We start from the raw sequence: 26,012 nt of genomic DNA, 5'->3' as shown, positions 1-26,012 counted from the left end.
GCCCAAGATTTCCCTAAAACCAGAAATGTAACAAAATAGAAAAATTTAATCCTGGCACTTCTTCTGGTGCCTCTGTGGTTTCCCCTGCTCTGGGCTGGAGGTCCCGCTCACCAGCCTTCCTCCTCCTCCTCCTCCCCTGCAGTCTTTGGAGTCCCAAACAACATGGCATCCTGCTCTCCCACACTGCACCCCGGGGTCAGCACCTGCTCCTCAGGTCAGTGCTTGCCAGCTTGCGTCGCCCTTTTTAGCACGTTTGCTTTACAAGTTAGTGATGCTCCCTACTGCTGAGGAAAACAGAGGGGTTTCCACAGAAGATGTTCTTTCTGCCCATGAGCGTGAAGACTTTCCTCATTGCACACGGGATGCAGAAACAGGGCCCAAGGGGTGCCTGCCCTCAGTCCTAGGTGGAGATCAGCCCCCAAGGACAAGGCCTGAGGGAGGGTGCTTGGGGTGTCCAGAACCTACTTGTTCTGTTCTGGTCTCTTTTCTGTGAGCGGTGGAGAAATGGAAGTAAAGGGGCAGAGTCGGCACTGTGGACGTTTTCAGGTGCAAAGTACTCTTATGTTAGAAGGATATTACTTTAGTTTTTTAATGTTTATTTTATTTTATCTTGAGAGAGAGGGAGAGAGAGCAAGGGAGGGGCAGAGAGAGAAAAGAGAAAGTATCCCTAGCAGGCTCCCCACTGTCAGCACAGAGCCCAACACGGGGCTCCATCCCACGACCCTCAGATCATGACCTGAGCTGAAGTCAAGAGTTAGATGCCCAACAGGCTGAGCCACCCAGGTGCTCCTGAAGGATCTTACTTTAGATCTTTTTATAAACACTGTAGTTCACTGGGGGCTCAGTGTCACTGCCTGGCTTCCAGCGCAAGCATATGACCATTTTCTTAATGTTTTATTTATTTTTGACAGCACGAACAGGGGAGGGGCAGAGAGAGAGAGAGGCAGAGAGAAAATCCCAAGTAGGCTCTGCCCTCTCAGCGCAGAGCCCAATGCTGAGCTAAAATCCGGAGTCGGATGCTTAACCAACCAGGCCACCCAGGCTCCCCACCCCTGGGATATTTTTAAATACAGTGGCATCTGTCAGACCCTGTGCAGATTACTGTTATTCAGCTATGTGGCCCTAACTACCCAATATATGAAACTGCTGGTAGCTTTTGGCCAGTAGTGGGGGGTGGGGCCTGAAGAGCTCACCGTGTCACTGAGAATGTGAGAACTGAGAAATCTGGGGAATCTCTGGCCTGTGCCAAGATCTTTATCATGGAAGTGCTTTGGGGTGCTCCAGGGGCTGCCTCAAGCCAAGGGGCCCCCTCTCCACCTGCGCTCACCTGCCCTCCATTCCTCTCCCAGTGTTTGGCATGCAGAACAACCTGGCCCCCAGCTCGTCCACCCTGTCCCATGGCGCGGCCACCACCTCCACAGGTCAGTAGCCAAGGTTTGGAGCTTAGGGTCTGGGAAGTAATGCCTTGTTGCAGCTGTAACTCACAATATTCCTTTCCAGTAACTGAATCAGAGGGACCAGATTTCCCTAAAAACCAACCTTTCCCAACAAAGAAACAGCCCCCCCACCTCCCAACCTAAAGATGTCAACTTCGATCATTTGCTGGCTCGGATGTGAGGGAAACCACAGGGGAGCCCTTGCTGTGGAGTGTCATCTGTATACCCCTGTGTCTCACTGCCGTTCCTGATGGTCCCCTGTCACTGTACCTCGATCATCTAGCTGATTTTATGGTGTACCCCTGTGCAAACCCGGGGAGGTGGAACAGGAGAGGGGTGAACCTTAGCCTTTGCCCTCAGCTTGTTTATGGTTTACTTGGAGTAGAAAGTCTAATGCACGTGAAACAACCAGGTGTCCTATACGACAACATGAATCCTGTTGTGCAGAGCAGGTGTTAGGAGTTCTGAAGGGAAGGAGTCTTAGGAGAACTTCAGGGAGGAGGTAGAATTTTGGAACAATCCTAAAAGAATGAGGGTTAGACCAAAGAAAGTGTCATCTAAACTCATTGCCGCCCCTGTGGCTGGAGACAGTTGCCTTTGTTGTTATAATTCATTTTATTTAGTTGCCACTAAGCTCTTCCTGTCACCTGGGGAGCCTGCCCCCTGCTGGGACTGCTCAGGCTATTCTAGGCTTTGTGGAGCCACTCTCCCACACTGGCCCTGCTGACTCCGTGGTTCCTTTCTTGTAGCATATGGTGTGAAGAAAAACCTGCCCCAGGGCCCTGCCGCTGTAAGCGCAGGCGTGTCCACCTCCGCAGGTGAGTGCTACTGCCAGCTGCCGATGGCAACCACGTGTGGGGGACAAGTGCTCTGCAGTGACACGTGGCGTATGGGAGGGGGAGATATAACCTATTGGTGGTCTGAGGTCTGCAAATACGACTCACCCCAAAGGCCTCCTGGTTCCCATGACAGAGCAGAGATAAGTGTGCCCCTGGACTTACCTTGGCCTTCAAGGGCCAAGGGGTGGGGCAGGGAGCTTAGGGTCAGGTATTCATACCCCAGTCCCTACTGTTGTCTGGAAGCCCCTGGCCTGCTCCTATTATGTGTCACCCATTGCAAGAACCCGGGAGCCCCTCAGAAGCTGCCACCCCAACCACACACTCTTCCTTCCTTCCTTCCTTCCTTTGTCTGTCTTTCTTCCTTTGTCTGTCTTTCTTCCTTTGTCTTTCTTTCTTTCTTTCTTTCTTTCTTTCTTTCCTTTTCCTTTTCCTTTTCCTTTTCCTTTTCCTTTCTTTCTTGGCTCCATGCCCAGTGTGGGGCTAACCCTGAGGTCAGTAGTCACATGCTCTGTCAACTAAGCCAGCCAGGTGCCCCACACCATACACACTTTCAATAGGATCTTTATCAACTTGGGCTCTCCTCACCCAGTGGGTTATTTCTTCCATTGCTGTGATCCTGTTGTTCCCTTCCATTCAACAATTCCTTCATTCAGAAAAGATTTACTGAGGACCTGCTCTGTATGAGACAGATGCTGTTCTAAGTGCTCGGAGTATGAACGTGAACAGGACAGACTAGACTCCTGCCTTCACCAGGCTGACCATTGCAGCCGGAGAGGAGGCAGATGGACAAATAGACAAATGACAGGAAACGATGACAGAAAATCATACCTACTTAGAAGAAATAGATGAGGTAGTAGAGATGGGGCAGGGGTTCATGTTAGACCAGCTGGTCAGGAAAAGTGCCTCCAGGATGGTAACACTTGAGACTGAGGGATAGCAATGAACCCACCACATCAGTTAAAAAAGGGCATGACTGACAAGGGGACTTTGACCCTTTGGCTAAAGATCCTGTAGTGTCCAGGTGAGGGGACAGTACCGTAGGCCAGCCACCTGGTGCTTCCCACATTGACCCACTCCTGGTGGCCAGGCTCAGCCAGGCAGGGGAGGGTGGCTTTGTTCCCCAGGATGCTTCTTAGTAAACACTGTCAGCGAGAGCAGGAGACCCTCAGATGCAGCTGCTGATCTCTCTCTTTCCCTCCCCCCCCCCCCCCGCCTTTCTTCCTTTTTCTTGTTCTGGTCATTTCTTCCCTCTCCCTTGTCCTTCTCCTTGCCTGCTCCTTTCCTCCCCAGCCTCCACCACAAACGTCCAGAATGATGAACTCTTGCACAAGGACTGTAAATTCCTGATCCTGGAGAAGGACAACACACCAGCCAAGAAGGAGATGGAGCTGCTGATCATGACCAAGGACAGTGGGAAGGTCTTTACCGCCTCCCCGGCCACCATCGCCGCAAGTACGAGGGAGCCCACGCCATGCAGGTTTCAGGAGAGAGGCAGATGGTATAGGAGACAGAATGTCCTAGCAAGGTGGATTGAGACATTTTAATAAGAAAACCGGAGTTGCCCCATTCAAATGAAATTTACCTGCCTGAATAGGGTGCTCCAGGGTCTGCCTTGAATGTAGATAAACATTCAGGAACATTCTGGCAAAACACACCCAGAGAGGTCTTTGGGCAATGGGAAGTCTCCTAACCACAAGCACAGATCCGGGAGATTGACTCAGGGAAGCTGAGCTCTCTTCCTACTGGGGTATCCAAGCAGGAGAGGCCCTGGGGCAGAGAGGGGACTGAGGATGGAGTATCCTGGGTGATCATAGGTTGTATGCACAGCTTCTTTTTCAGATGACACCCTGAAAAAAGAAAAGCAAGCTGCCTACACTGCTGACACCTGTCTGATATCAGACGCTAATGGTAAGAGGAAATCTGGTCACTGTTCCCTTGACTTTAGTCTATCTGCTTGTTATTTATTCATCTTCTGAGACCTGGCTACTCAAAGTTGGGTCTCTAGACCCGCAGTATCGGCCCCACCTGGGAGTGTGTTAGAAATGAAGGCTGCCAGGCCCTGGCCCAGACCTGCTGAGTCAGAGGCTGTGTTTTAACCAGCTCTGCAGCCGTCTCCTATGCATGTTAGTGCAGCAGAAGCCTTCCCATGGCACGCCTGCTGTCTACAGTGGGTTTTTTTTTTTCCCTCTGTTCCATAATTTCCAGAGCTACTAGAAAACGCTTTGCAAAGCACTTGCTACACTTATTTCTTTCCTTCCCAAATATTTGGATTCTCTCCCAGATAACTGCATTTCTTAACATGCTCAAGGTCCTGTGTACTCTTTCCAGATCACTGATTTCTCTTCCTTTACTGACCTCCCTGAAAAGTTGGGTCTTAGAACATCTTTGCAAAATGCAAATGAAATCCCTTATGATCTTCACCAGGCCCGACTCTGAGGAAGTACCTACTTTGAAGACTTACATTTTAGGGGTGGAGGTGGGGCTATGGAACCAAAAGACCCTTTACAGAATCTGATGAAAGGTGTAAACAGTTTTCTCAGAGAATTCCTTCTGTGCCCACAAACACTCAGTGGTCAAATAGCATCAGGGACTGGTGAACTAGCCCTCTGCCCCTCCACCCCTGGTGAGGAACGCAAAGTCCTTTAACCAAGAAATCGAGAGTCATTTCTCATAAACATATTTACCGTTGAGTGCAAATGTCACCCCTAACATGGAACTCCAAAAATGTCTTGGGCTTGAAAGGTTTAGGTCACAAGAGAGTTAAGATCCTGCTTTTTACCCACCATTAATTGCTGGCCCAGCCATGTCTTCATTGATATAACGGTCGCAAATATCACATCAGCGAGGACTGGGTCCATGAGCGTTCCCATACGGTGCTATTCCTCAAGGTGCTTGGATGGCACGTGTACCTCAAGTTTTGCCCAAAGTCAACTCACAGGCTGTCCTGTGGTTCCGCAGCTTAAAAGCCCAGGTCAGGGGTGCCTGGGTGGCTCAGTTGGTTAAACGTCCGACTTCAGCTCAGGTCATGATCTCACGGTTCGTGAGTTCAAGCCCCGCATCAGGCTCTGTGCTGATAGCTCAGAGCCTGGAGCCTGCTTCGGATTCTGTGCCTCCTCCTCTCTCTACCCCTCCTCTGCTCGTGCTCTCTCTGTCTCTCAAAAAATGAGTAAATGTTAACAAAAATTTAAAAGCTCAGATCAAAACCTGTGTTCTTGGTGTTTGCCTTCCAGGGGACGTGAAGACTGTGTCCACAAAGGGCAAGGTCACCTCCGCAGGTAGGTAGCCACAGCAGATCCTGCAGTGACAGGAGCTGAGAGGGCTGGTTGTAATGAACAGAACAGATGACCACTCCCTCACCTGGAACCAGGGCACACATGAGCCCTGCACCTCTAAAGGGTTTCCCTGAAGGCCTGAGGAGGCAGGGTGGAGGGCAGTGGAGGGGGCTGGCAGGGGGCTGGGGCAGGGCTGCAGAAGGTTCCAGGGTCCAGGGTCTCCCAATACAGAGGAGCCACTGCTGCGTCTTCCAGAGCCCCCCGCCTGGACTTCAGGGTGCCTCTAAGACCACGCACATCTCTAGCCCTTTAGACTTTTCTCACTTGGTTACACAGTCTTGTGAGGGAAACAGACCAAGGGTTATCAGTCTGTTTTAGACACTAAAAATCCTTTTCACTAAAAAAAAGCAGCAGCAGCAGCTTCCCAGCCATCCCTTAAGTGCTGAGTGTAATTTCGGGCACTGCAGGGATTACACAGGAGCTGAGGGCCCCAAGGGAATGCAGGTGTGGAGGGAGATGGGAACGCTTTGGGTTTGGCCATAACCAAATTCAGGAAGTTGTAGCAAAATCCATGCTCATCATCAAGATTTTTAAACTGAGTGCTTTGGGCTGCATCCTCTGCTAATGCCCGTACCTGCCTTACCTCCTTTCATCAGCAAGCATTCTATGAAGTGGGGAATCTTTTAACTCCACTTTATGAGAAAGGCAACAGGTGAAGGGACCTCCACTGGGTCATACGCCTCTAGCCCAGGCTTGTCCCATGTGTGCTCTTCCCCAGCTGTGGCCCTGTGTGTGTTCCAGGAGCCAGCCTTGCCCGCCTTGGAGCTGCCGGCCCCGACTAGCATTCACTCAGGCCCCCAGGAAGTCACCGAAAACCCCAGAATTTGGAGGGAAGAGGGCAGGAGCCTACTGCATTCCCCTTACCCCTCCTTTGTCTTCCACAGATGTTCACAGCTACAATCACCGTGGGGGCAGCGGTAGAGGCGGAGGTGGCGGCAAAGGTGGCGGCGGAGGGGGCCCATGGGGGGCGGCGCCAGCCTGGTGCCCCTGTGGCTCCTGCTGCAGCTGGTGGAAGTGGCTGCTGGGCCTGCTGCTCACCTGGCTGCTGCTCCTGGGGCTGCTGTTCGGCCTCATTGCTCTGGGTACGTGAGGACAGTGGCAGGACACCAGGCCTCACTGCCCGTCTGGAGGGCAGGAGTTGGCAAGTGTCCCGCGTGTCAGAGATCCAGGGGCCAGAGGCAGTCGGGGAGGACCCCTCATTACTGCAGGTGGGGAGCCAGGCTCCAGAGGTACTCGGTCCGGGTCCCACGGCCACTCAGTGGCAGGACTGGAGGCACTCGGTCCAGGTCCCACGGCCACTTGGTGGCAGAACTGGGGTTCTGGTGTGGCTCCCAGCCCAGGGCCCTCCGTCCCTGTCACAGCCTGCTACGCATTTGGCTGCCCGTAATCATCAGGCCGTGCGTACTCAGGGCCTTTTTGATTTTCAACTTTTCCAAGCACCCCTGTGGGTCTCTGTCGGCTCTCGCAGCAGCCCCCAGGGAGGATGGGGGACTGCTCTGTGGCCTCCTCCTGTGAGAAGAGTCCCAGGCCCGGTTTCTTCAGGGCGTGGTTACCATTTTGAGCAGCTGCCCCCACTGGTGGTCACGACACGTGGTCTCTGTACAGATTCCGGCCAAAGGTCCCCAGAGCCCCACATCAGGCCCACCTCGGGGTGTGCTGCAGGCTGGGAGGGTGCCGCCGGCTGGGAGGCCCCGCCTGGCTGACCGGCCTCTGTCCGCCTGTCTCAGCGGAGGAGGTGAGGGCACTGAAGGCACGGGTGGCCGAGCTGGAGCAGAGCCGCAGCGGGGTGCTGCTCTACGACGAGAAGGTGGAGCGGAGCAACAAGGACCGGCTGCAGGGCGCTGCGCCCGGCGTCGGGGCCGACCTGGGGAAACTGGGTCTTGATGGCCACGGGCAGGAGGCGCTCTGGCTGTTCTTGAAGGGCAAGCTGATGGCGGAACAGGAGAGCGGTGAGTACGGCGCAGGGCAGGGCGAAGGCCTTCCGGGCTCCTGTGCTCCCTCCATCCTGTGCGGGATCCTGGGAGTGGGGACCAGCATTGTGATCCCATCTGACTGCTGGGAAAACTGAGGTCTGTGAAGGAGAATTGCCCAAGATCACACAACTACCACCCCTTGGAATCTGGTTCCTAGTCCCAGCTTCTGTGTCTTCCCCCAGACCGTGGTGCCCCCCCACCCCATCGTGTGTATGCACACGTGTGTGTGTGTGTGTGTGTGTGTGTGTGTGTGTGACACACACGTACAAGCTGTGCAGCTAACTCCATGTTACCTTCTCTCGTAGGAAATCTCCGAGGAAGCCCCGGCCCTAAAGGTACTGGGGTGGACTGAGCCCTCACGCTGCTCTCATTTCCTGCCTGTGGAACAGGTTTTCTGGGTGGAAACTTTCCAAATTGAAGGATGAGCAGTAGAAAGATCTTAAGGTGTCTGTCGGGAGGGTTGAGAATTGGCTTTACAGTCAGGATGTCTTAGAACAAGAGGGGACCTTGGGCATCACTGAAGAGAGGCCCAGCCACGTGCCCCAGTGACGTGGTCGGAGACTGAAGGGCACCAAGCTGCGTGCCCGCCCACACCGCAGTGACGTTTGTGGGTCCGAAAACACCAGGAGAGAGTGGCTCTTGGGTTCTCACCCCACCTCATGGTTTTCGTGTGTTTCTGATTTTAGGTGACATGGGAAGTCAAGGACCTAAAGGTAAATCAAATGTGGAGATTTTAACCTAAAGTATCAGTAAGGGCTGATTTAAAATGAGCAGCCTGCGTCTGATTCCCCCACACCCAGTCTTCCGGGCCAGCTCCCCTCCATGTAGGACTTGCAGACCCTTGGGCTTTTGAGGTCAGAGGGCTTAGTGACAGAGCAGGGCTCTATGTCTCTGGGGCAGCACTGTCCCTTGTCCCTTCTCAGGATTCTAGGGACTTCCCGGACAAGGACAAGGAATCTGCATCAAGGATCTGCATCTCCCTCAGCAACAAAGGGCAGCCTGAGGACCTGCTACTATACACAATACTTGGGGGGATTTCTAGAAATACAGATTCCTGGGTCCTGCCAGGAATCAGATCCTCTGGGACTGGATCCTCCTCCCCCTAGGTTAATTCTGATGAGGCAGGTCAGGAACCACCATTGCAGCTGAGGAGCCTGCTCCCAGGGGTCTTAGGAGGGGGGCTCCAGTTGGGGTAGTGCCACCTACCTGCAGGGGTGGGCAGTCTGGCAGGGAGACAGGACATATACACAGGAAAAGGTGCCCCACAGTGTTAGTTGAGGGACAATCGTGTGCTAACTTGTGTGACACTCATTGATAATGCTGTAGGAAATTGATCTCTTTCCTTAGAAAAGTGGTTTGACAGTCAGTGGGACAGGCCCACGGGTGGAAGAGGTTTCCAATCCCAATGACCACAGCAGCACCCCTTGTTCTAGTTGAGGGGGGTTCTCAAACTTCAGTGGGTAGGAGGGTTGCCAGAAGACTCTGGGCCCCACTCCCAGAGCCTCTGATTCGGCAGATGTGGGGCCTGGAGTCTAGGGTCTTGATTGCCCCAGGTGGTTCTGAGGCTGGTGGTGCAGAGTCCATGCTGAGAGCCACGGTTCAAGAGACAGAGTCGTCCCTCTATCCCCACCTTTACCTCCCTTCCAGAGAGATCTCAGTGCAGGAATTGGGGGTTCGTCTGCTTGATGGCCATCCACTTCTCTTGGGGATTCCCTGCCCCCCCACCCCAGCCTGGGTAACTACATCAGCCCCCTTCCCCAAGGCTCCAGCTTGCAGGCCACACACCCCTCCTGACCACGATGGTGAGGAGGACCATTGGTCCTGGAGTCCCTGACTATGTGGTTGCCATAAAATACAAGACGTTAAATTTGAATTGCAGATAAATAATTTTTCACTGTGTGTCCCAAATATCACATTAAACATACTTACCTTAGAAATTTACTCAGTATTTATCTGCAATGCAAACTGAACTAAGCATCCCATATAATTACTAAATGTGGCAATCCTATGTTCTCCTGGTGGTTCCTTTAGGCAACAGGCACAAGTCCTCTGTCTGACTTCTTTTATCTCTGCCCCCACAGGAGATCGGGGGCTCCCGGGGACTCCAGGTATGTAACCTCTGATGGCGTGCTGGTATTGCGGGCTGCTTGTCCCTGGCTCCCGGGTTCTAGGGGAAAACAGGGCTCAGGTGTTGTTGTGTGTCCACAGGCATCCCTGGGCTCTTGGGCCACCCAGGTCCAGAAGGACCAAAGGGACAAAAAGGCAGTGTGGGTAAGAGCCGCTTTTTCCATTCTCTTATTCCCTTATTCATTCAATAAACATTTCATTAAGTGCCTGCTCTGTGCCAGACCCTGTTTTAGGAGCCGGGGAGACATTGGTGAACAAAACAGAAATCGCTGCTTATCTTTGGGTTGGGGAGAAAGACATGATAAATTAGTGAAGTACAGAGCAGGGTAGGAGGTAGATCATGAAACGGGAAAGACAGAGCCACACACGGCACTGCGCACTGAGGGGGTAAATTTGAATAAGGCCTCACTGAGAAGGTGCCATTTGAACAGACTTGAAGATGGTGAGGGAGCCAGGCATGGGGAGATGGTGGGGGAATGCTCTAGGCAGAGGGAGCAGCCGTGGGCCCTGGGGCAAGGGTGTGCTGTGGCCCAGGAGCAGTGAGAAAGAGGCAGTGGGGGCCGGGCTAGAGCCCACCAGAAGCCCGAGTGTCCAGACGGAGGAGCAGAGGGCCTCTTGATCATGTGAGATGCTGCCAATGGAGCCCTTAGCCATGGGCACTGGCTCCTAACTCTGAGGTTCCTTTCTTCAGGAGAGCCTGGCATGGAGGGTCCCATGGGCCAGAGAGGACGAGAGGGCCCCATGGGACCTCGTGGTGAAGCAGGGCCTCCTGGGTTTGGAGAGAAAGGGGACAGAGGTAAGAGGCTCTTCCTTTACCAGGAGGGTTAGCTATATCCATGCTTCCTTCTCACATCTTTCTCCCTCCTTCTTTCAATGGACTTTACTGAGCAGCTACCTCGAGCCAGGCTCTGTGCCAGGCCCTGTGAAGACCACATTCTAATGGGGGTGTGGGCTGGGCTGTGGGTTTGGGTCTGAATCTAAGAACCCTGCAGTGTTCAGAATCCACGAAGAAGGTGGTCACAAGGAGAAAGGGTCGTCCCACATAGGCAGTGCAGAGTCAGGTCTGAGGTAAGAGGCTCAGGGCAGAGCCTGACCAAAGGTGGAGAAGGGTGGTAGGCCCTCAAACCTTCATGGGCTGGAAATAGGCAGGGAAGGAGAAATAGAAAGACCTAGACACAGGCCCAGCCCTGGAGGAGGCTGGGAAGATTTTACAACTAGATTCTTAACCAGGAGTCAGCTTTCATCAGGTGAAACCAAGCACAGACGCTAGAAATTCTCATAATGCCAAAAGAGCATGAGCAAGAGCTTTATTTTTAGCTCCTCTTTGTCTTAAAAATATTGTTCAACCAGGCAACAAATATTTATTGAGTGGCTCCTGTGGGCCAGACCTCATGGGCTATAAAGGCTCTGGGGGTAGAAACTGAAGGTGTTTTGAAGCTTTGTGGCCTCAAGGAGGTATCTGATAGATCAGAGACCACCAGCAGTTGGGAAGTATTGCCCACAAATGACACTGCCAGGCTGGGTGGGCGAGCAAACTGAGCATCCTCTGCTTTCTCCCCAGGGGCTGCTGGTGAACCTGGTGTTCAGGGCCCACCTGGTGTCCCAGGTTCTGTGGGTCCCAAAGGTAAGTCAAGTGCCAGGATGGCACGGATCACAGAGGTCCAGGAAGTGGATCCTGACAGCCCTAACCTGCTGCAGGGACAATGGGCCCAGAGAGCCCCCCCCACAAAGGAGTGCCTGGGGGGTCAGGGCTGGAACTGACCCCAGGGCTGGAATTTTTGGGACCATGCTTCTGTCTCTCTTCAGTGGCCCTGTTATGTGGCCCCTAAGTGTGTGGATGGGTCAGGAAGTCCCAAGTCAGATGAGTTCCTCACCCGACAGCTGCCCAATTGCACTCCTTCAAAAGCATTATGTCTGGACGGCTCAGGGAGAACGGGGCCTTCTCAGTTTGATGCCCATCTCCCCTCCCTGCTGCTGTCCGGGCCCACATGTTCTACTCTGACCGGGAAGGAGCAGGGGTCTCTCGATCCCACCAGCTGTAGTGTCCTCCCTCAGGAGAATTTGCACTGGGGTCCCTCTCAGACCCACTGACTTGGGGTCTGGGCACGAACCCACACTGTGTGGGCAATGCTCACACACACACAGCCCTCACTTGGAAGTGAGCCCCTACCTGCCCCTCACTGTGGGGTCAAGTGTCCCTGGCCTGTGGCTCGCCCCTGATGATTGTGGTCTTGTCTTTCTTCTCAGGTTCCAGTGGTTCTCCTGGCCCACGGGGTCCCCCAGGTCAGTGTGCTGCTTATAAAAATAGATGCTGTTTCTGGGGAAAAGAAAGGGATACTAAAAAGAAACACATTTTTTTTTAATTTTTTTTTTTTTTAACATTTATTTGTTTTTGAGACAGAGACAGAGCATGAACGGGGGAGGGTCAAAGAGAAAGGGAGACACAGAATCTGAAGCTCAGGCTCCAGGCTCTGAGCAGTCAGCACAGAGCCCGACGCGGGGCTCGAACTCACATACCGTGAGATCGTGACCTGAGCCGAAGTCGTACGCTTAACCGACTGAGCCACCCAGGTGCCCCAAGAAACACATTTTTAAAGAAAAGAAGCAATTATATGGAGCCTTCCAGAGGTCCAAAACTCCTGTCCATACATGTGTCCCCTGAAGCTGAGGTCAGGTTCCCAGTGGTTTCGGGGAGATCCGTGCTGACCTGGCTCAGGGCGCATGGCCCTCCGGCAACCTCAGCAGCAGGCACTTACTGTCCTGCTTGCACCTGAGCAAAGTCCCTGTGGCCACCTCCTCCCTGTGGGCCAGAGCCCTTCTGCTGTCTTGGGAATCTTGAGCTGTAGCCCACACTGTAATGCGGACCAGTGTTTCTGCCACAGCCCCATGAGGTGTCCTTACATCAGGGCCTGTGACACTAGGGCAAGGAACTGGGCTGGGATGATGTAGCAGGGTTGTGGGGAGGAGTCTGTGGAGAGCAGCCCTTGACTTTACCCCAGGCTGTGCATGTACCTGTGTGTGTGTGTGCGTGTGCATGTCTGTGCCTGTGTCCATGTCCATCGGTCCATCAGGCCACTCACCTAGCTTCATGGTTGTCTTTGCTTGCAGGCTCTGTAGGTCCCCAAGGGCTCCGAGGTGAAGTTGGACTCCCTGGTGTCAAAGGTGAGCTTGGGGAAGGGGATGCCACCCTGTAGATGCCACTCACTCAAGAAGGAGGTCTGGGCGGTGGGGCAGCTATACGGGCTGGCAGGTACGTAAGCAGAGGGCAGGTCAGGATGGCAGAGAGCCTGTCTGCACACAGACACTGCTCTTTTTTGGTCATCCCCTCTGGGGCTCCTTACACAGAGTTGTCCCTTACCTTTTCAGGTGACAAAGGTCCCATGGGATCACCGGGACCCAAAGGTACGTTGCCACTGCTCAGACATCCCCATAGTCCGCCTGACTCCTGGGAGCCCCGATGGGAACCTGTCTCAGGGTCCAGGATTGGACCTGAGAGCTCATTCTAGCCCAGCCTCTCAGATAGGGAAACTAAGGCAGGAAGAGGGGAAACCGAGCACCTATGTCACAAGCACTGTGGTCGGGTGGCCCGCAGGGTGGTCTGGATGCAGTGTTGAGGCACATCCTCTCTCGTCTGGCTCTCCTTGCACTCATGGCACTCACTGTACAACAGCAGGGGCTGGGGTAGTTTGGGGGTGATGGTGCTGACCCTGGGGGAGAGCGAGCTCCTTGGCCTCAGCAGTGCCTGGGTCTCACTGACATTCTGCTGGCAGCAACTCAAGGGCACAGTGAGAACTGTTTGTAGCCAGGGTCCCTCTCACTGAGTGAGGGTGTTTTCCTTGCTCCGACTGCTGCTTCCTGCCACCCCACCCTGCCCCATGTCTGTTTCAGGTGACCAGGGGGAGAAAGGACCCCGAGGCCTCACAGGTCAGTCTTGCACAGGAATCTGATTTCATCCACTAAAGACTTCTTGTAAACCCAGCGGGCACTGGAGGTGGAAAGAAATACACAAATATGAGGCAGAAGCTCTGTCTAAAAACCTTCGGAAAACTTGTAATCTAGGGAAAAATCACAAGACAGGATAAAATAAAAAACAGTGAATGGAGTAGGAACCAGCATCAAAATGTACGTATAGTCCAGACGGTAAATGTTTGGAGCAGGAAAGGGAGTTTATGATCGTCTTGGATTATTTCGGGGGGATCCAGTTGGGGGAATTAGGCTCTTCCCAGAGCAGCAGAGAGTTGACACCACTTGCAAGCCTCTCATCTGCTTAACCTTCTGCCAGCTTGAATGCCTAAAAAAGAAATCCGTAGAAACGGTGCTTTGGCTACAGGGGCAGCTCTGTGCTGCCAGGGAAATGATTCATCTGCACATCCCTTCAGACCGGACGTGGCTCTGGACCTGCCTGTGTCTGCTGCCCGGGGACCCTGACCATAGAATCTAAGCAGGGGCTGTGTCCGCAGCCTCTGTTTGTTACCTCCAGCTCCTCTGGTTGGGGAGGTGGCAGTCTTGGGGGTGGGGAACACGCGTATCGTGGAAGTCCCAGTCAGCAAGCCTGTTTCCTTTGCAGGCGAGCCCGGCTTGAGAGGTTTGCCTGGCGCCGTGGGTGAGCCTGGAGCTAAAGGGGCAATGGGTGAGTGTCCCAAAGGAACGGATGCAGTGGGTTTGCCCCTTCCAGTCAAGGTCAGAGAGCCGAGAGCCTGCTTCTAGAGCTGCGTGTCCTGTTCTCCAGTTTGTCTGAGGGCCCATGTGCAGGCTGTTTCTGTCTCTGGGTTTGTCACTGCTGGAGGTTGGTGGCCCATCCAGCCTGGTCTCTGCCTCGAGGCCACTTGGGCCCCTGGGGAGGACAGATAAGCATTGAGGTCCCTTAGGACCCACACTGTTCCGGCATAACCCTGGTACTCCAGAGCTGGTGTCACAGCCAGATCCAGGGTTTAACCATTTTGCTGACACTTAGCAAGATGCTTGTCAGCCAGGACTTGGAAGCTGACCAACAACCCTCAGAGGGCGGAGCATTTAGCACCAAGTCCCAAAAGGGTTTAAGCTCCACCAGTGGGGATGTGGTATGTTCAGTTTCCCGTTCATGTAACACAACGAGGAGGCTCTGACTGTAGGCAGGATGCCATGTGGGGCAAGTAAAATGCTTTACCTCCCACAAGGGGAGATAAAGCTTGTAGAAGGGACAGGTGCCCTGAAAGGCACGGAGTGCTATGAGGGTATGGCAGAGAGAGATTCCTTCCTACTAGAAATGAAGGAGGAGGCATTTCACGTGGCCTTATAAAGCAAGGAAGATTTCGTCATGGTCATTTTGGAAAAGTCTCTGCAGAGACAACACAAGTGAGGAGAGACAAAGGGGTGGGAGAAAGCAAGATACGGTCCCAGAAGGACGCCACTTTGGACAAAGGTTAGCATAACACCCAGAGCAGAGGAGAGAACTTGGAGGACCTTGACTTCCAGGACCTTGAGTAAACGAGGCAGACATTTATTGAGTATCTGGTGCATGCTGAGTCTGCAGTAGGCCCTGGGGATGCAATGGGGAGTTGCTGACCCGTTGGTTCTCTGCAGGAAAATACACAATCCCTGGTTTAGGGGAAGAGGCCAGGGAGAAAGTGGCATCCATGGTCGGCAGCTGTGGGAAGGGCTGCACGGGCTCCCGCCTGGGAGACAACTGGCTAAAGCCTGTGGGGTCATCGAGGGAGGGAGGCCCAAAAGTAGCTCTTGGGGTAACTGGTGATATGTGGTTCTGCTTTCCTAGGACCCGCTGGCCCTGATGGACACCAAGGCCCAAGAGGTGGGTTGCAGATCTGCTCTCCTCGTGCTCACTGCCTGGCCCTGCCCTGCCCACATCCCAGCATGCAGTCCCCAGTCCCCTTAATGATAAGGCAGCAGGACCCCCATGAGGCCCAGGTCTTACTCCCCTTCTCCTTTCCACCTGCCAGCAAATTAGTAAAACCCCAGAAACCATAGGCTCAGATGTGCCGGCCGGCTCAGCTTTCCTAAAAGGAAAACCCTTCTTTATCTCATGCTCTCTCTAGGTGAACAGGGTCTGACAGGGATGCCTGGAACCCGTGGCCCACCAGGGCCTTCTGGAGACCCAGGAAAGCCAGGTAACAGAGTGGCAAAGGGGAGCTACGGCCTGTGTGTGTGTGTACACGTGAATGTGTGTGCCTTAGCCCATTTTCCTCCAGCATTTCAGCAGGGAGCGGCCACACCAGCTGGCTGGTACTATGTTCGGTGACTGGGTTCTGACACCACTGGGTCACCAACTCTGGCAACTTGGAAGAGAGAGGTTCACAGTTAATTAGCAGAAATTAACAGAAAGCTGGGAGTTCTAGAAAGGAGCAAGGAATCTCTTAAAAATTGCAGTTTAAGGCCATTTCCATGCCTTGCTCCTCTGAGCCCGTCCCCTCCACCCATCTCCTCTCTGGCCATACCTGGACACTCACCAACACCAGTCTGAGTAGAGAGCCCACTGTTAGGGTTTCCACCTGAAGGCCCAGCAGGAGCCAGAGCCGCAGGGCTACGGGAGGGTCAGACCAAAGCAAGCCAGAGAGCTGTGAGGCAAGGCAGCATTCGACAAGGGGGCTGCTAGAACACGGGTGCCTCCTGGCTCCTTTGGTGGGTGCACAGATGGGGAGCACCAAGGGAGGGGATTTGGAGGGCAGCATTGGGGATCCATGACTGTATGAGCTTTCTGGGTTCATCGCTCTCAGATGCCAGAGAGTCTAGGACTCCAAGCAGGCTAAGAACCATTGCCTGATGGAGCAGTGGAATGAAGCAGGGCTGGATGAAGCAGGGCTTCCTTGCAAAGCCCAAAGAACAGCTCTTTGTCCAGTGTGGGGAGCATCCTGAGTTTGTCCTCCCGCAGCCGAGGGTGTGGCTCCTCAGCCCTTCATATCTCTCTCTCTCTCTCTCTCTGTCTCTGTCATGTGTTCTCTTTTCCGCAGGTCTCACAGGACCTCAGGGACCTCAGGGTGAGTCATCAGGCCCTTCCCACCTCCAGATGCCACCTGCCCAGCCTCCTGCTTCCAGCTTTCCGCAAATGCCTTTCCAGTCACCTTAAGAGTTTCCTCTCCTCCCTGCACTCCCCTGGAAAAAACTAGTTCAGGTTCTTTCACTGTGAGTCATAAGAAACATATTAGGACGGAAAAATACGCAGAGAACAATCTAGAAAGCCATTCTGGAGAAACCAGGCCAAATCATGTGCCGATTCTGTCTGCCCAGTCACTGGTGCAGGACCCCGGGAGAGGAGGCTTCAGGCACAGGAGCCCTGCTGGACTCCCAGAGGCCTGGTCTCCGCAATGGTGGGGCAGGAGAGGGGAGTGCACCTCATGTGAGGCCCAGTATCTCTGGGACAGCTTCAGTGTCAGAGTCTGTCTTATGATTTCACTGGTGTTGACATTTGGGTTTGAGAGATTGTCACCATGCCCAGCCCCAACTCCTAAAAGAAATTAGGCAAAGATGTAAAATGACACCAAGCAACGGATCTCCCCACAAAAGCTGAGTGTACAGGGACCTCCTTCACGCACTCCTGGTAGAGCTTGGCACACCACCAGCCGCAGAGGGAGGGGACCATGGCTGAGTGGCAGGCTATAAGGGGCTCATAATCCAGACTCCCTGGGATCCCCCAAAGCTGAGCCCATGTCCTCAAGCCCAGCGGTCACTCCATTTCCCAGAGAGGGGGAAGGGCTCAGAGCAAGGGGCTCCTCCGAGGGGCTCCCAGGCTAAAGCAGAATGCAGAGCCATGTTTCAGCAGCGCTTAAGGCTGTGCCCAGTGACAGAGCGCAGTTACTACCAGAGGGGTCTGGAATCTCCTGGCCTTAATCACCTGGACTGACTTGTTTTCAATCACATCAGGACTTCCTGGAACCCCCGGCCGACCAGGAGCTAAAGGTAAGTGATTTTCCAAAGCAGATATTCTTTCTTTTCAAAACTAGCCATTTTTTTGCAGGAGGGGAGAGGCTGGCAGGAGGGAGCCCCTCTCTGGCCAGAGCCTGGATCAACAGTGGCATCTAGTGGCTTTAGCAGAAAGCCGGGAAGCTAGGGAACCAGGGATTTGTTTGGATCACTAGTCCTGAATCCTCACACCCTCCCTCCAGCCTGCCCCCCCCCCCCACCTCCTGACCCCAGAGTCCTGAGCCCTCCCTGGTACCAGATGTCTCCAGGCCATTGTTGGAGGAGGATCTGGAAGCATGCAGCCCCTCAAAGTCTTTCCATCTCCTCTAAAATGTACGCATCTGTTCTCTGTCTCCCTGGCTCAGGATTGGTCCCCCACCCCCACACCTAGCATGACCCTTCCCTGGAATAGGGACCACCTTCATCCTTTCCATTCACTGGGGCCTCAGTGTGGCTGGGGCCCCACGTCCTTTTCTCAGGAGGCTTTGATGCAGGCAGGGAGGAGTACCTCAGATGGCCCTTAGAGGGCAAAGCCTGAGTCCTAAGAGGGAAAGTCTTCTTCAGGGGAGGGGTCTGCCCAGGGCCAGCGTGCTAACCCTACATGCAGGGAGATGCTCTCCTCCTGTTCTCCTCTGCCATTGTCCAGTTCTGTAACCATTAGATACCAACCCTGAGCCAGTCCAGGGATAAACAGTCTTTCTCCACCCGTCCCTGTGACTCCACATTCCCAAGTCCTGACATCCTGCGGAGCTGTGCTGTCTTGAGCAGTCACTATCATCTTGGGGAGACCCTAGGAATAAAATTACTACTTTCTAGAAACTATTTCCAGTGACTAACTGGGCCAGGGAGTTCTTCTGGGATAAATAAATGTAATTCCAAAATAATCACAACTGAGTTCCTACCTCCCTGGCAGGCATACCTCTGGGTCCATAGATCTGCTCATGGATTGACTGCACCTTTAGTAAGAGACCACTAGGTTTGGGGAAACCAGACACCCTGAGGAAACCAGACACGCTGTCTTTCCCAAGGGCCTGTGCCTTCTTGTCCAAGAGGGATTGTAGACCCTCCCTGGGCAGTGTGCACAAGAGGTGGACATTTCACCCAACACTGGATTGTGGTGGAACACCGGCCAAACACCAGTGCTTTCTCCTCTTGGCCTTGACCCCAGGGACTGGCCCATAGCAAGCAGAGACCACCCTCTACTTCCTCCAAGGAGGTTCGTACTCTCCCTCAGTGTGTGAGTGATGGAATTGCCCACAGACCATGGGAAATTATGGAAGAGGCCCCCGAGGAATCCCCGGGGGAGGGCTTTTCTGTCCTCCACTCTGCTCACTCAGTTCCCCAGAGTCTGTGCATTTACAGTCCCAAGAGATGCTTCATGGAGGCAGCATCCAGTGGTCTGTAAAGTTTGGGGAAGTGTGAGCCTGAAATCCCCTTGTTGGAAGTCCTCCACTCACGTTTGCATTTTCGACCCTCTCAGACTCAGGCAGAAGAGAAACCTGTCAAACTTTGTGTAACTCACACCCTCCCTCGACTCTGCACAACCCCCATTACAGTCCTGGAACTGGCATCCTGAGGGGCACTCTGGAGACCAGGCTCTACCCCTCAGACTTACTGCCTCTGTCCTTTGACCTCTTGGGAGTTTTCCATCTAAGGCAAATCCCAGCAAGAGCCCGAGAGGCCCAGTGTGGGAGCGTGGCTGACTGTAGGTCAGCCTCCTTCTGGCCTTGCGGAGAGGCAGATTCCCACATCCTGCAAGGACGGTCCTCTGCAGAGTCCTGGCTTTTCCTAAAGCTAATGTGGACCAGGAAGCTTGATGTGGCCTCAGGGTCTCTGGCAGAGAGACTGGTGCTTAATGCATCCTGTGTGCTCCCCTTCAGCTCATTAAAATGCCTTTAGCCCCAGGTTGGAGCCACAGGAGTGGCTCTCAAACTCCATCAGTAGCCTTGGAAGTGATTTATGGAGCCACCAGCTGAACCTGGGAATGACTGTTTTCCTTTTCCTCCCCTCCCAGGTGAACCTGGATCTCCAGGCAGAATTGTGACCTCAGGTAGGCAGGCCCAGGAGGGGTCTTCTTCCTGTGACTTTCTCCCATGTCCTGGACATCCTCCCTGGCTCTGCCTTAGCGCCCTCCAAGCAGCACTCGTCTGGGCTTTGGAGGGCAGGCAGGGAAGGGCTCTCTGGTCAGAGGTAATGACAGCAGGAGGCGCTAGCCTGACCTGCCCACAGTATGGCCTGGGTCCCAGCACCTCTAAGCAAGAAGAGTGAGGGCCCCTGTTCCATGTGTCTTCTGTTTCCAGAGGGGTCATCGACGATCACTGTCCCAGGGCCCCCGGGCCCTCCTGGAGCCATGGGACCACCAGGACCTCCGGGTGCCCCAGGTCAGTTGCTTTCTTGCTTTGCCGTTCGGTTGCATTTAAGTACAGCAGTGTTTGCTCAAATCCTGAACCCCAGGGAGGAACCCCAGGAAGAGTAAGGAGCCCCCTCCACCCAGCCTAGCAAGCCCTCATCCCACCCCAGCGAGCAACCAAGCACCCTGCAGGCGCCCTTCACAAAGCCCCACGGTACCCTTGGAGGTTCAGCAGGTAAATGACTCGCCTAAGGCCACCGGGCGAAGAAGTAGCAGAATCAGGAATGGGCCCAGGTGGTTCTGCCTCTGGAGCCTGGGTGTGACTTCAGTTGATTTCCCTTTGGAAAACAATTGAGTAAAATGCATCAAGGGCAACAAAATTACTAGGAATCTGTTTGGAGAAACTATCTCCACATTGTCCAACCACAGTGACATCCCTACAAATCACAAAGACTTAGAGCCTAGAAGATCATCCTGGTTTTTTTTTTTTTTTTTACTTTTTTTTTTAATTTTATTTTTCAGACAGAGAGAGACAGAGCATGAACGGGGGAGGGGCAGAGAGAGAGGGAGACACAGAATCGGAAGCAGGCTCCAGGCTCTGAGCCATCAGCCCAGAGCCCGACGCGGGGCTCGAACTCACGGACCGTGAGATCGTGACCTGAGCCGAAGTCGGACGCTCAACCGACTGAGCCACCCAGGCGCCCCTCATCCTGGTTTTTAAAAGTACAGGACACTCAGTAGTGTGGCTCTGAGGTTGCAACTGTACTTTTACAAGATGAAAATAAAAGATGCTGGAGGCGCCTGGGTGGCTTAGTCCATTAAGTGTCTGACTTTGGTTCAGGTCATGATCTCACGGTTTGTGGGCTCGAGCCCCGCGTTGGGCTCTGTGCTGACAGCTCAGGGCCTGGAGCCTGCTTTGGATTCTGTGTCTCCTCTTTCTCAGCCCCTCCCTTGCTCTCACTCTCTCTCTCAAGAATAAACATTAAAAAAAAAAAAGAAAGAAAGAAAACATGCTGTAAGGAAATGAGATGTTTACAGGTTAAAGGATTATAGGTGATACTTTTTTATATTTTTCCAAAATACCTGTGATTTTGTTATATCTATTTTTTTTTAATTTTTTAATTTAATCTTGACACCCAATGTAAGGCTTGAACTCACGACCCTGAGACATCGAGAGTCTCATGCTCTTCTCTGACTGAGCCAGCCACATGCCCTTATGTGTGTTTTTTTTTTTTAATTTAAAACATAATATGTGTAAACGAAGTAGGTGACTTAACACAACCAACACAAGTACGGATCAGCCTTCCCTTCTGCTAAGCTCCAGTAAGAGGGAGAATACAGGGGCGCTGAGAAGTTTCTTAAACACTGGGAACAGAGAGGGCAGCTCTGTCTGTCCCAGAGCCCGGGTTTTGGCAGAGGAATTCTCATGATTCTCATGGGATGGACCACAGGTCTGGTCTCAAATTGCTTCTTGCTCTCAAGTAAGCAAGCTAGGTGTGTTTGGACATGCCCTGTTTTCAGTTCCTTCTAGAACTGTGACCCTAGAGATGTGGTAAAGCCTTTTCTTCCCAACTCCATCTCTAGGTCCCGTGGGCCCAGCTGGTCTCCCTGGACAGCAAGGTACGTCAGTCCTGAAGCACAGGACTCTGGGCTCAGGGGGCGAAGGCTTCCTTTCCCGGCTGGACTTGGGACCCCGCCTTTAAGTGGGAGACCTGCATTTTGGGAAGAGAGGTCACGGGGTGACCTGGTGCTTCACCAAGGGCCTTGCAGGGCCCTTCTTCTTGGGTTTCTGAGAAGATAGGGGTCCTCTGGACAGGGGTTTGGGGCTCTGTGGTATGCTGGTCAGGGTCAAGCTTGGCTATTTCATAGGCATCGAGGCTCTTGTGCCCAGATCCTGATAATTGTGCTGCTTTCCAGTGATTTATCCAAACACCAGAAAACAGCCTTAGGAAAAAATGGTCCAGTTTCCCCTGGGCTGTTGGGCCTGCAAACAGGAATGTTCACTCCTGATGCTCCAGACCCCGCCCACTCCTGGCGCTCTGCCCCACCCCGCCCCACCCACCGGGACCCTCCCAGGCCCTATAGAAGAAAGCATGGGGGAGGAAGAGGGGTTGCTGCAGGTGGAGCCCCCCTGAACTCGTGTCTTTTACACAGGCCCCCGCGGGGAGCGAGGACTTGCCGGTGAATCGTTCATGGGCAGCAGCAGCTCCATCTCTGAGGTCCTCTCTGCCCGTGAGTGCGCCCATGTTCTCTGGGGCGAGGTGACACTGGGGCAGGAGCGGGACAGATGGCAGCACATTTGGGGCCTGTAGCAGCTGGACCAGTGAGTCATCCTGAGCCCTCATGTGAGCAAGGGTGACTGGTTCCTCTGAAAGGCCATGCCAGCCTCTAAGGAACAGCAGGCCTTTTGTTGGCCCTGGGGGGGGTGAGTCACAGGGATGGGGCAGCTGTTGGAGAGGTTCTTGGGATTCTCGGAGGACCGGGGTCAAGTGGGGCCTCTGAAGGGAGCTGGGCGCTGGGAGAATGACTGGCGAGAGAACTGCCTCCCCCACGGAGAGCAATGACGAGGGTCTACGGGTTCTCAGCTACAGCCCCGGCCTGGGAGGGTGACTTCTGGGTTTTTCTGTTTCCAGAGTCCTTTAAGGAGCCCAAGCAGACATGCCACTGGGTCTCCCACTTAGACACCTGACGGCAAAGACAGCAGTCAGCCGTGGCCCAGCAGCTGCCGTGTGCTAGACATTCTGTCCTGGGACCTCTCTGGGACTTCACAGTGCTCCTGGGACATAGGTCTTAGACTTGCGGTTTAGAGTAGAGTGAGCTGAGGCTGAAAGAAATCAAGAGCTTGCCCGGTCACCAGCCAGAAGTAGCAGAGCAGGATTGTGAACTCGGGCTGACACAAAGCCACATACTTGGCCATCAGGGCATTTGATGGCAGCTCTGTCCTGCCTCGCCTGTAAGCGAGGAGCACCCCTAGCAGAGGGGGTCCCGGAGGGCCCTGTGCCGTGACGCAGAGCTGGCCTCTGGGGTGTGGGTGTAGCCCGGGCGCCTGGCGCTGATGAGCCTAATGAGGGCTGGTGGGGAACAGCTTCATGAGAGCTTTTGCTCATTTCTGGTTTTTTTCTCTCCACAGAAGGTCTTGATTTACGGGGTCCCCCCGGCCCACCTGGCCCACCTGGGCCTCCAGGTGAGCATCTCCGGGATCACTGGAAGGTGGGGAATCGTGGGGGACAGGGCACTTAGTGAGGAAGCCGGGGTCCTCATCACAGGGGCAGGATCAGCTCCCTGAGTTCAGCATGGCCTCTTGCTCACTCTTTTCTGCAGGCCCTTCCATTCCGGGCCCACCAGGACCCCGAGGCCCAGCAGGTGAGAGCTGAGCTCCCTGGTGAGAGATACGAGACCATGGCGCCCACGGCCTCTTCTGGGCTGGCTCTCAGGAAAGGGCTGCCTGGCCACTTCTCCTGGGCAGAGGGTTCATGGCCCATAGCTTGGCTTTACTAAGTCTTGGTGGTTCTCCTATTAGGGGAAGGCCTGCCAGGCCCACCAGGCCCACCAGGATCTTTCCTGACCAACTCAGGTAATGTTACAGAGTCCAGTCCCCTCGCTCTCCACCCCAGCCCCAGCTCCGGGACACGCTGTGGTCACAGGCTTGCGGTCTTCCTGACAGACTCACCATGTTCCTCCTTCAGCCCTGCCGCCAGGGTGTGTTTGCATAGACTCCGTAGAACGGGAAAACTTGTCCCTTGTGGAAGATCCACCCACCCACCCATGTATTTATCCATCCACCATTTGTTATTTCCTTTATCCTTCGGTCCAACCTTCCCGCTATCCACCCATCCATCGATCCACCCATCTGCCACATACCAATTGAGCACCCGCAGGATGCCAGGCTCCATGCTAGCAGCTGCTCCCTTACAAATACCACTGTGCTCACACTCAGAAGTCCTTCTCTCCTCTGCAGAGACCTTCTTCTCTGGCCCCCCAGGCCCCCCTGGACCCCCGGGCCCCAAGGGAGACCAAGGTGAGTAGCGTCTTGGGGCACAGAAGCCCGTGTGCCCCTGCTTGCTCGGGGTGGCCAGGAGAGTCTGGACGAGGTTGGGTCACCCGGGGCATCTGTGCATCCTCCTGCCGTACCCCGGGAGGAACCTGGCGGTCTGGAGCATGGCGGGAGGCACAGTGGCTAGAAGCTCCAGAAAGACTCCCCACCGCTGTGCTGACCTGCTGGCACCCCAGGCCGTGGCTCGACCCCACACTCCGGCAGGAGCCCCATCTCTTCCCCTACGGGCCCCTTGCAGCCACAGCACCTGGTAGGTATGCATCTCACAACTGTGTCTGCCTCCTTCCATCAGGCCCCCCAGGCCCTCGAGGACACCAAGGTCAGTAGAGCTGACATCAAACAAAATGTGGGGTGGGGTGAGGTGGCCAAGGCTGACCTTCCAAGCCTTGAGCTTCCCATGAATGAGTTTGATACAGATGAATGAGGGTGGACCCGAGTGGGTGTCTCTGGGAAGGGTTGGGAATGTGTGTGTGTGTAAGGGCTGGGGAGGCTCGGGAGGGAGGTGGCGTTGGGCTGGGCCTAGGGAGGAGCGCGCCACTGACTGTCCCCCCTTGGGTGTGTCCCTCAGGCGAGCAAGGCCTCCCAGGGTTCTCAGCCTCAGGTAAGTGCTGAGCCCCCACCCCTGCCGCTGGCTCTGTCCAGAGCCCCTCAGCCCTGGGTGACTGTACTATGTTGTTGGTTCCCAGGCTCCAGCTCTCTTGGACTCAACCTGCAGGGACCGCCTGGCCCTCGGGGACCCAAGGGTGACAAAGGTCAGTGAGGGGAGCAGCCAAGAAGGCAGGGGGCATGAGAGCAAGGATGGCCCGCAGAGTCTGAATAGAAGGCAGCGAGTACTCACTGGTGTTAAAGGCTTGGGAGGAAGGAGAGGCTGGAGGGAGAGAGGGATGAGGACGTGAGTCCAGTCTCTGCCTGAAGGGGGCTTGTGGTAGCGTTGCAGAAATAAGACTGAGAGACCTGGGACAGTTGTTGAGTCACATGCTGATAAACTTGGTTGGGCCCAACCAGGGAAGGCTTCCTAGAGCAGGTGATACAAACAGGTCTTCTTGTGTTGGATTCTAGGCGATCCTGGTATCCCAGGGGCTCCTGGCATTCCTGGTGGTCTCTCTCAAGGTAAGAACCAAAGGTCTTCTCCCCTTCCTCAAGCAAGGACGCTGATTCATTCACCTGTCCACCTCCCACACCCATGATTCGGTGTTGATCAGGTCGCGTCTCCATGTGCTAGGGCCTCTGCACTGCCTTTAAGGAGGTTACAAGTTGGTGGAGATGGGAGGGAAGGACAGTACAGTGAAGGTGGCTGGCGATGCCGAATGATGAACAGGACCGACCTGGGAGCTAGGGGCGTTTGGAGTTGAGGAGGCCTCTGGGGCTGAGTTGCTGAAGTGGGGTGCTGAAGGGAGGGTCCGGTCCAGCGAAATCCCAACTCTGTGCCCTTTCCAGACAGTGGCTGCTTATAGGCACTCCCCTCCTCCTTTCCTTCTCTTTGCCACCATCTATTTCTCCCTCCTCGTGCTGTGGAAGCTGTGTCTGGGCCCTTCTTTGATCCTAAGGTGGGCTTTTCCTGGCAGACTCGGAAGGCTTTCTCTCCTACAGGGGGATCGTCGTCGGGCACCATGTTCGTGCCGGGTCCGCCAGGCCCGCCAGGCCCGCCGGGGCCTCCAGGCTCTATCAGCAGCTCGGGCCGGGAGGTCCAGCAGTACATCGCTGAGTACATGCAGAGTGAGTCCCGGGATCTGAGTGAGTTTGTGTGGGTGCGTGTGCCGACGTGTCTGCTCGGCCGGGCATCTCCGGTGCTCTGTGGAGCCTGGCTATTTCGGGAAGCCTCCGGTCTCCTCCCCCCCAGGTGAATAGACATGACAGATCCCATTGCCCGTACCAGTGTGGCAAGGCGGGGGAGGCTCTGGGAGTGGGTGGGAGCCAGGAGGCTACCAAAGAGGTGTGCTTGTGTGTGCACACGCGTGTGTGCTTACCTGTGTGCGTGCGCGTGTGTGTGCACGCATGGCGGGATACA

The 26,012-nt window shown here is 54.5% G+C and overlaps 1 protein-coding gene across 1 annotated transcript in view; it reads left to right on the top strand.

Annotated features, from left to right (window-relative positions):
- The window catches only part of COL17A1 (collagen type XVII alpha 1 chain), an 89,383-nt gene that overhangs the window by 57,268 nt on the left and 6,103 nt on the right, over positions 1–26,012 (top strand). Inside the window, exons 17-52 of the mRNA XM_042908532.1 lie at positions 143–214; positions 1,350–1,421; positions 2,186–2,254; positions 3,566–3,727; positions 4,103–4,183; positions 5,506–5,550; positions 6,492–6,689; positions 7,335–7,556; positions 7,886–7,915; positions 8,267–8,293; positions 9,662–9,688; positions 9,789–9,851; positions 10,399–10,503; positions 11,269–11,331; positions 11,955–11,990; positions 12,816–12,869; positions 13,074–13,109; positions 13,596–13,631; positions 14,275–14,337; positions 15,460–15,495; positions 15,740–15,811; positions 16,652–16,678; positions 17,562–17,597; positions 19,615–19,650; positions 19,901–19,981; positions 21,535–21,570; positions 22,105–22,182; positions 23,081–23,134; positions 23,272–23,313; positions 23,471–23,524; positions 23,909–23,968; positions 24,297–24,323; positions 24,573–24,605; positions 24,691–24,756; positions 25,064–25,114; positions 25,595–25,720. Coding sequence (XP_042764466.1) covers positions 143–214; positions 1,350–1,421; positions 2,186–2,254; positions 3,566–3,727; positions 4,103–4,183; positions 5,506–5,550; positions 6,492–6,689; positions 7,335–7,556; positions 7,886–7,915; positions 8,267–8,293; positions 9,662–9,688; positions 9,789–9,851; positions 10,399–10,503; positions 11,269–11,331; positions 11,955–11,990; positions 12,816–12,869; positions 13,074–13,109; positions 13,596–13,631; positions 14,275–14,337; positions 15,460–15,495; positions 15,740–15,811; positions 16,652–16,678; positions 17,562–17,597; positions 19,615–19,650; positions 19,901–19,981; positions 21,535–21,570; positions 22,105–22,182; positions 23,081–23,134; positions 23,272–23,313; positions 23,471–23,524; positions 23,909–23,968; positions 24,297–24,323; positions 24,573–24,605; positions 24,691–24,756; positions 25,064–25,114; positions 25,595–25,720 — 2,376 coding nt within the window. The remainder of the gene's footprint in view (positions 1–142; positions 215–1,349; positions 1,422–2,185; positions 2,255–3,565; positions 3,728–4,102; positions 4,184–5,505; positions 5,551–6,491; positions 6,690–7,334; positions 7,557–7,885; positions 7,916–8,266; positions 8,294–9,661; positions 9,689–9,788; positions 9,852–10,398; positions 10,504–11,268; positions 11,332–11,954; positions 11,991–12,815; positions 12,870–13,073; positions 13,110–13,595; positions 13,632–14,274; positions 14,338–15,459; positions 15,496–15,739; positions 15,812–16,651; positions 16,679–17,561; positions 17,598–19,614; positions 19,651–19,900; positions 19,982–21,534; positions 21,571–22,104; positions 22,183–23,080; positions 23,135–23,271; positions 23,314–23,470; positions 23,525–23,908; positions 23,969–24,296; positions 24,324–24,572; positions 24,606–24,690; positions 24,757–25,063; positions 25,115–25,594; positions 25,721–26,012) is intronic.

This window comes from Panthera leo, chromosome D2 (assembly GCF_018350215.1).
Source record: "Panthera leo isolate Ple1 chromosome D2, P.leo_Ple1_pat1.1, whole genome shotgun sequence".
NCBI classification, from domain to species: Eukaryota; Metazoa; Chordata; class Mammalia; order Carnivora; family Felidae; genus Panthera; species Panthera leo.
Note: the sequence above shows the minus strand (reverse complement) of the source record. Positions and strands in the feature narration are given on the sequence as shown.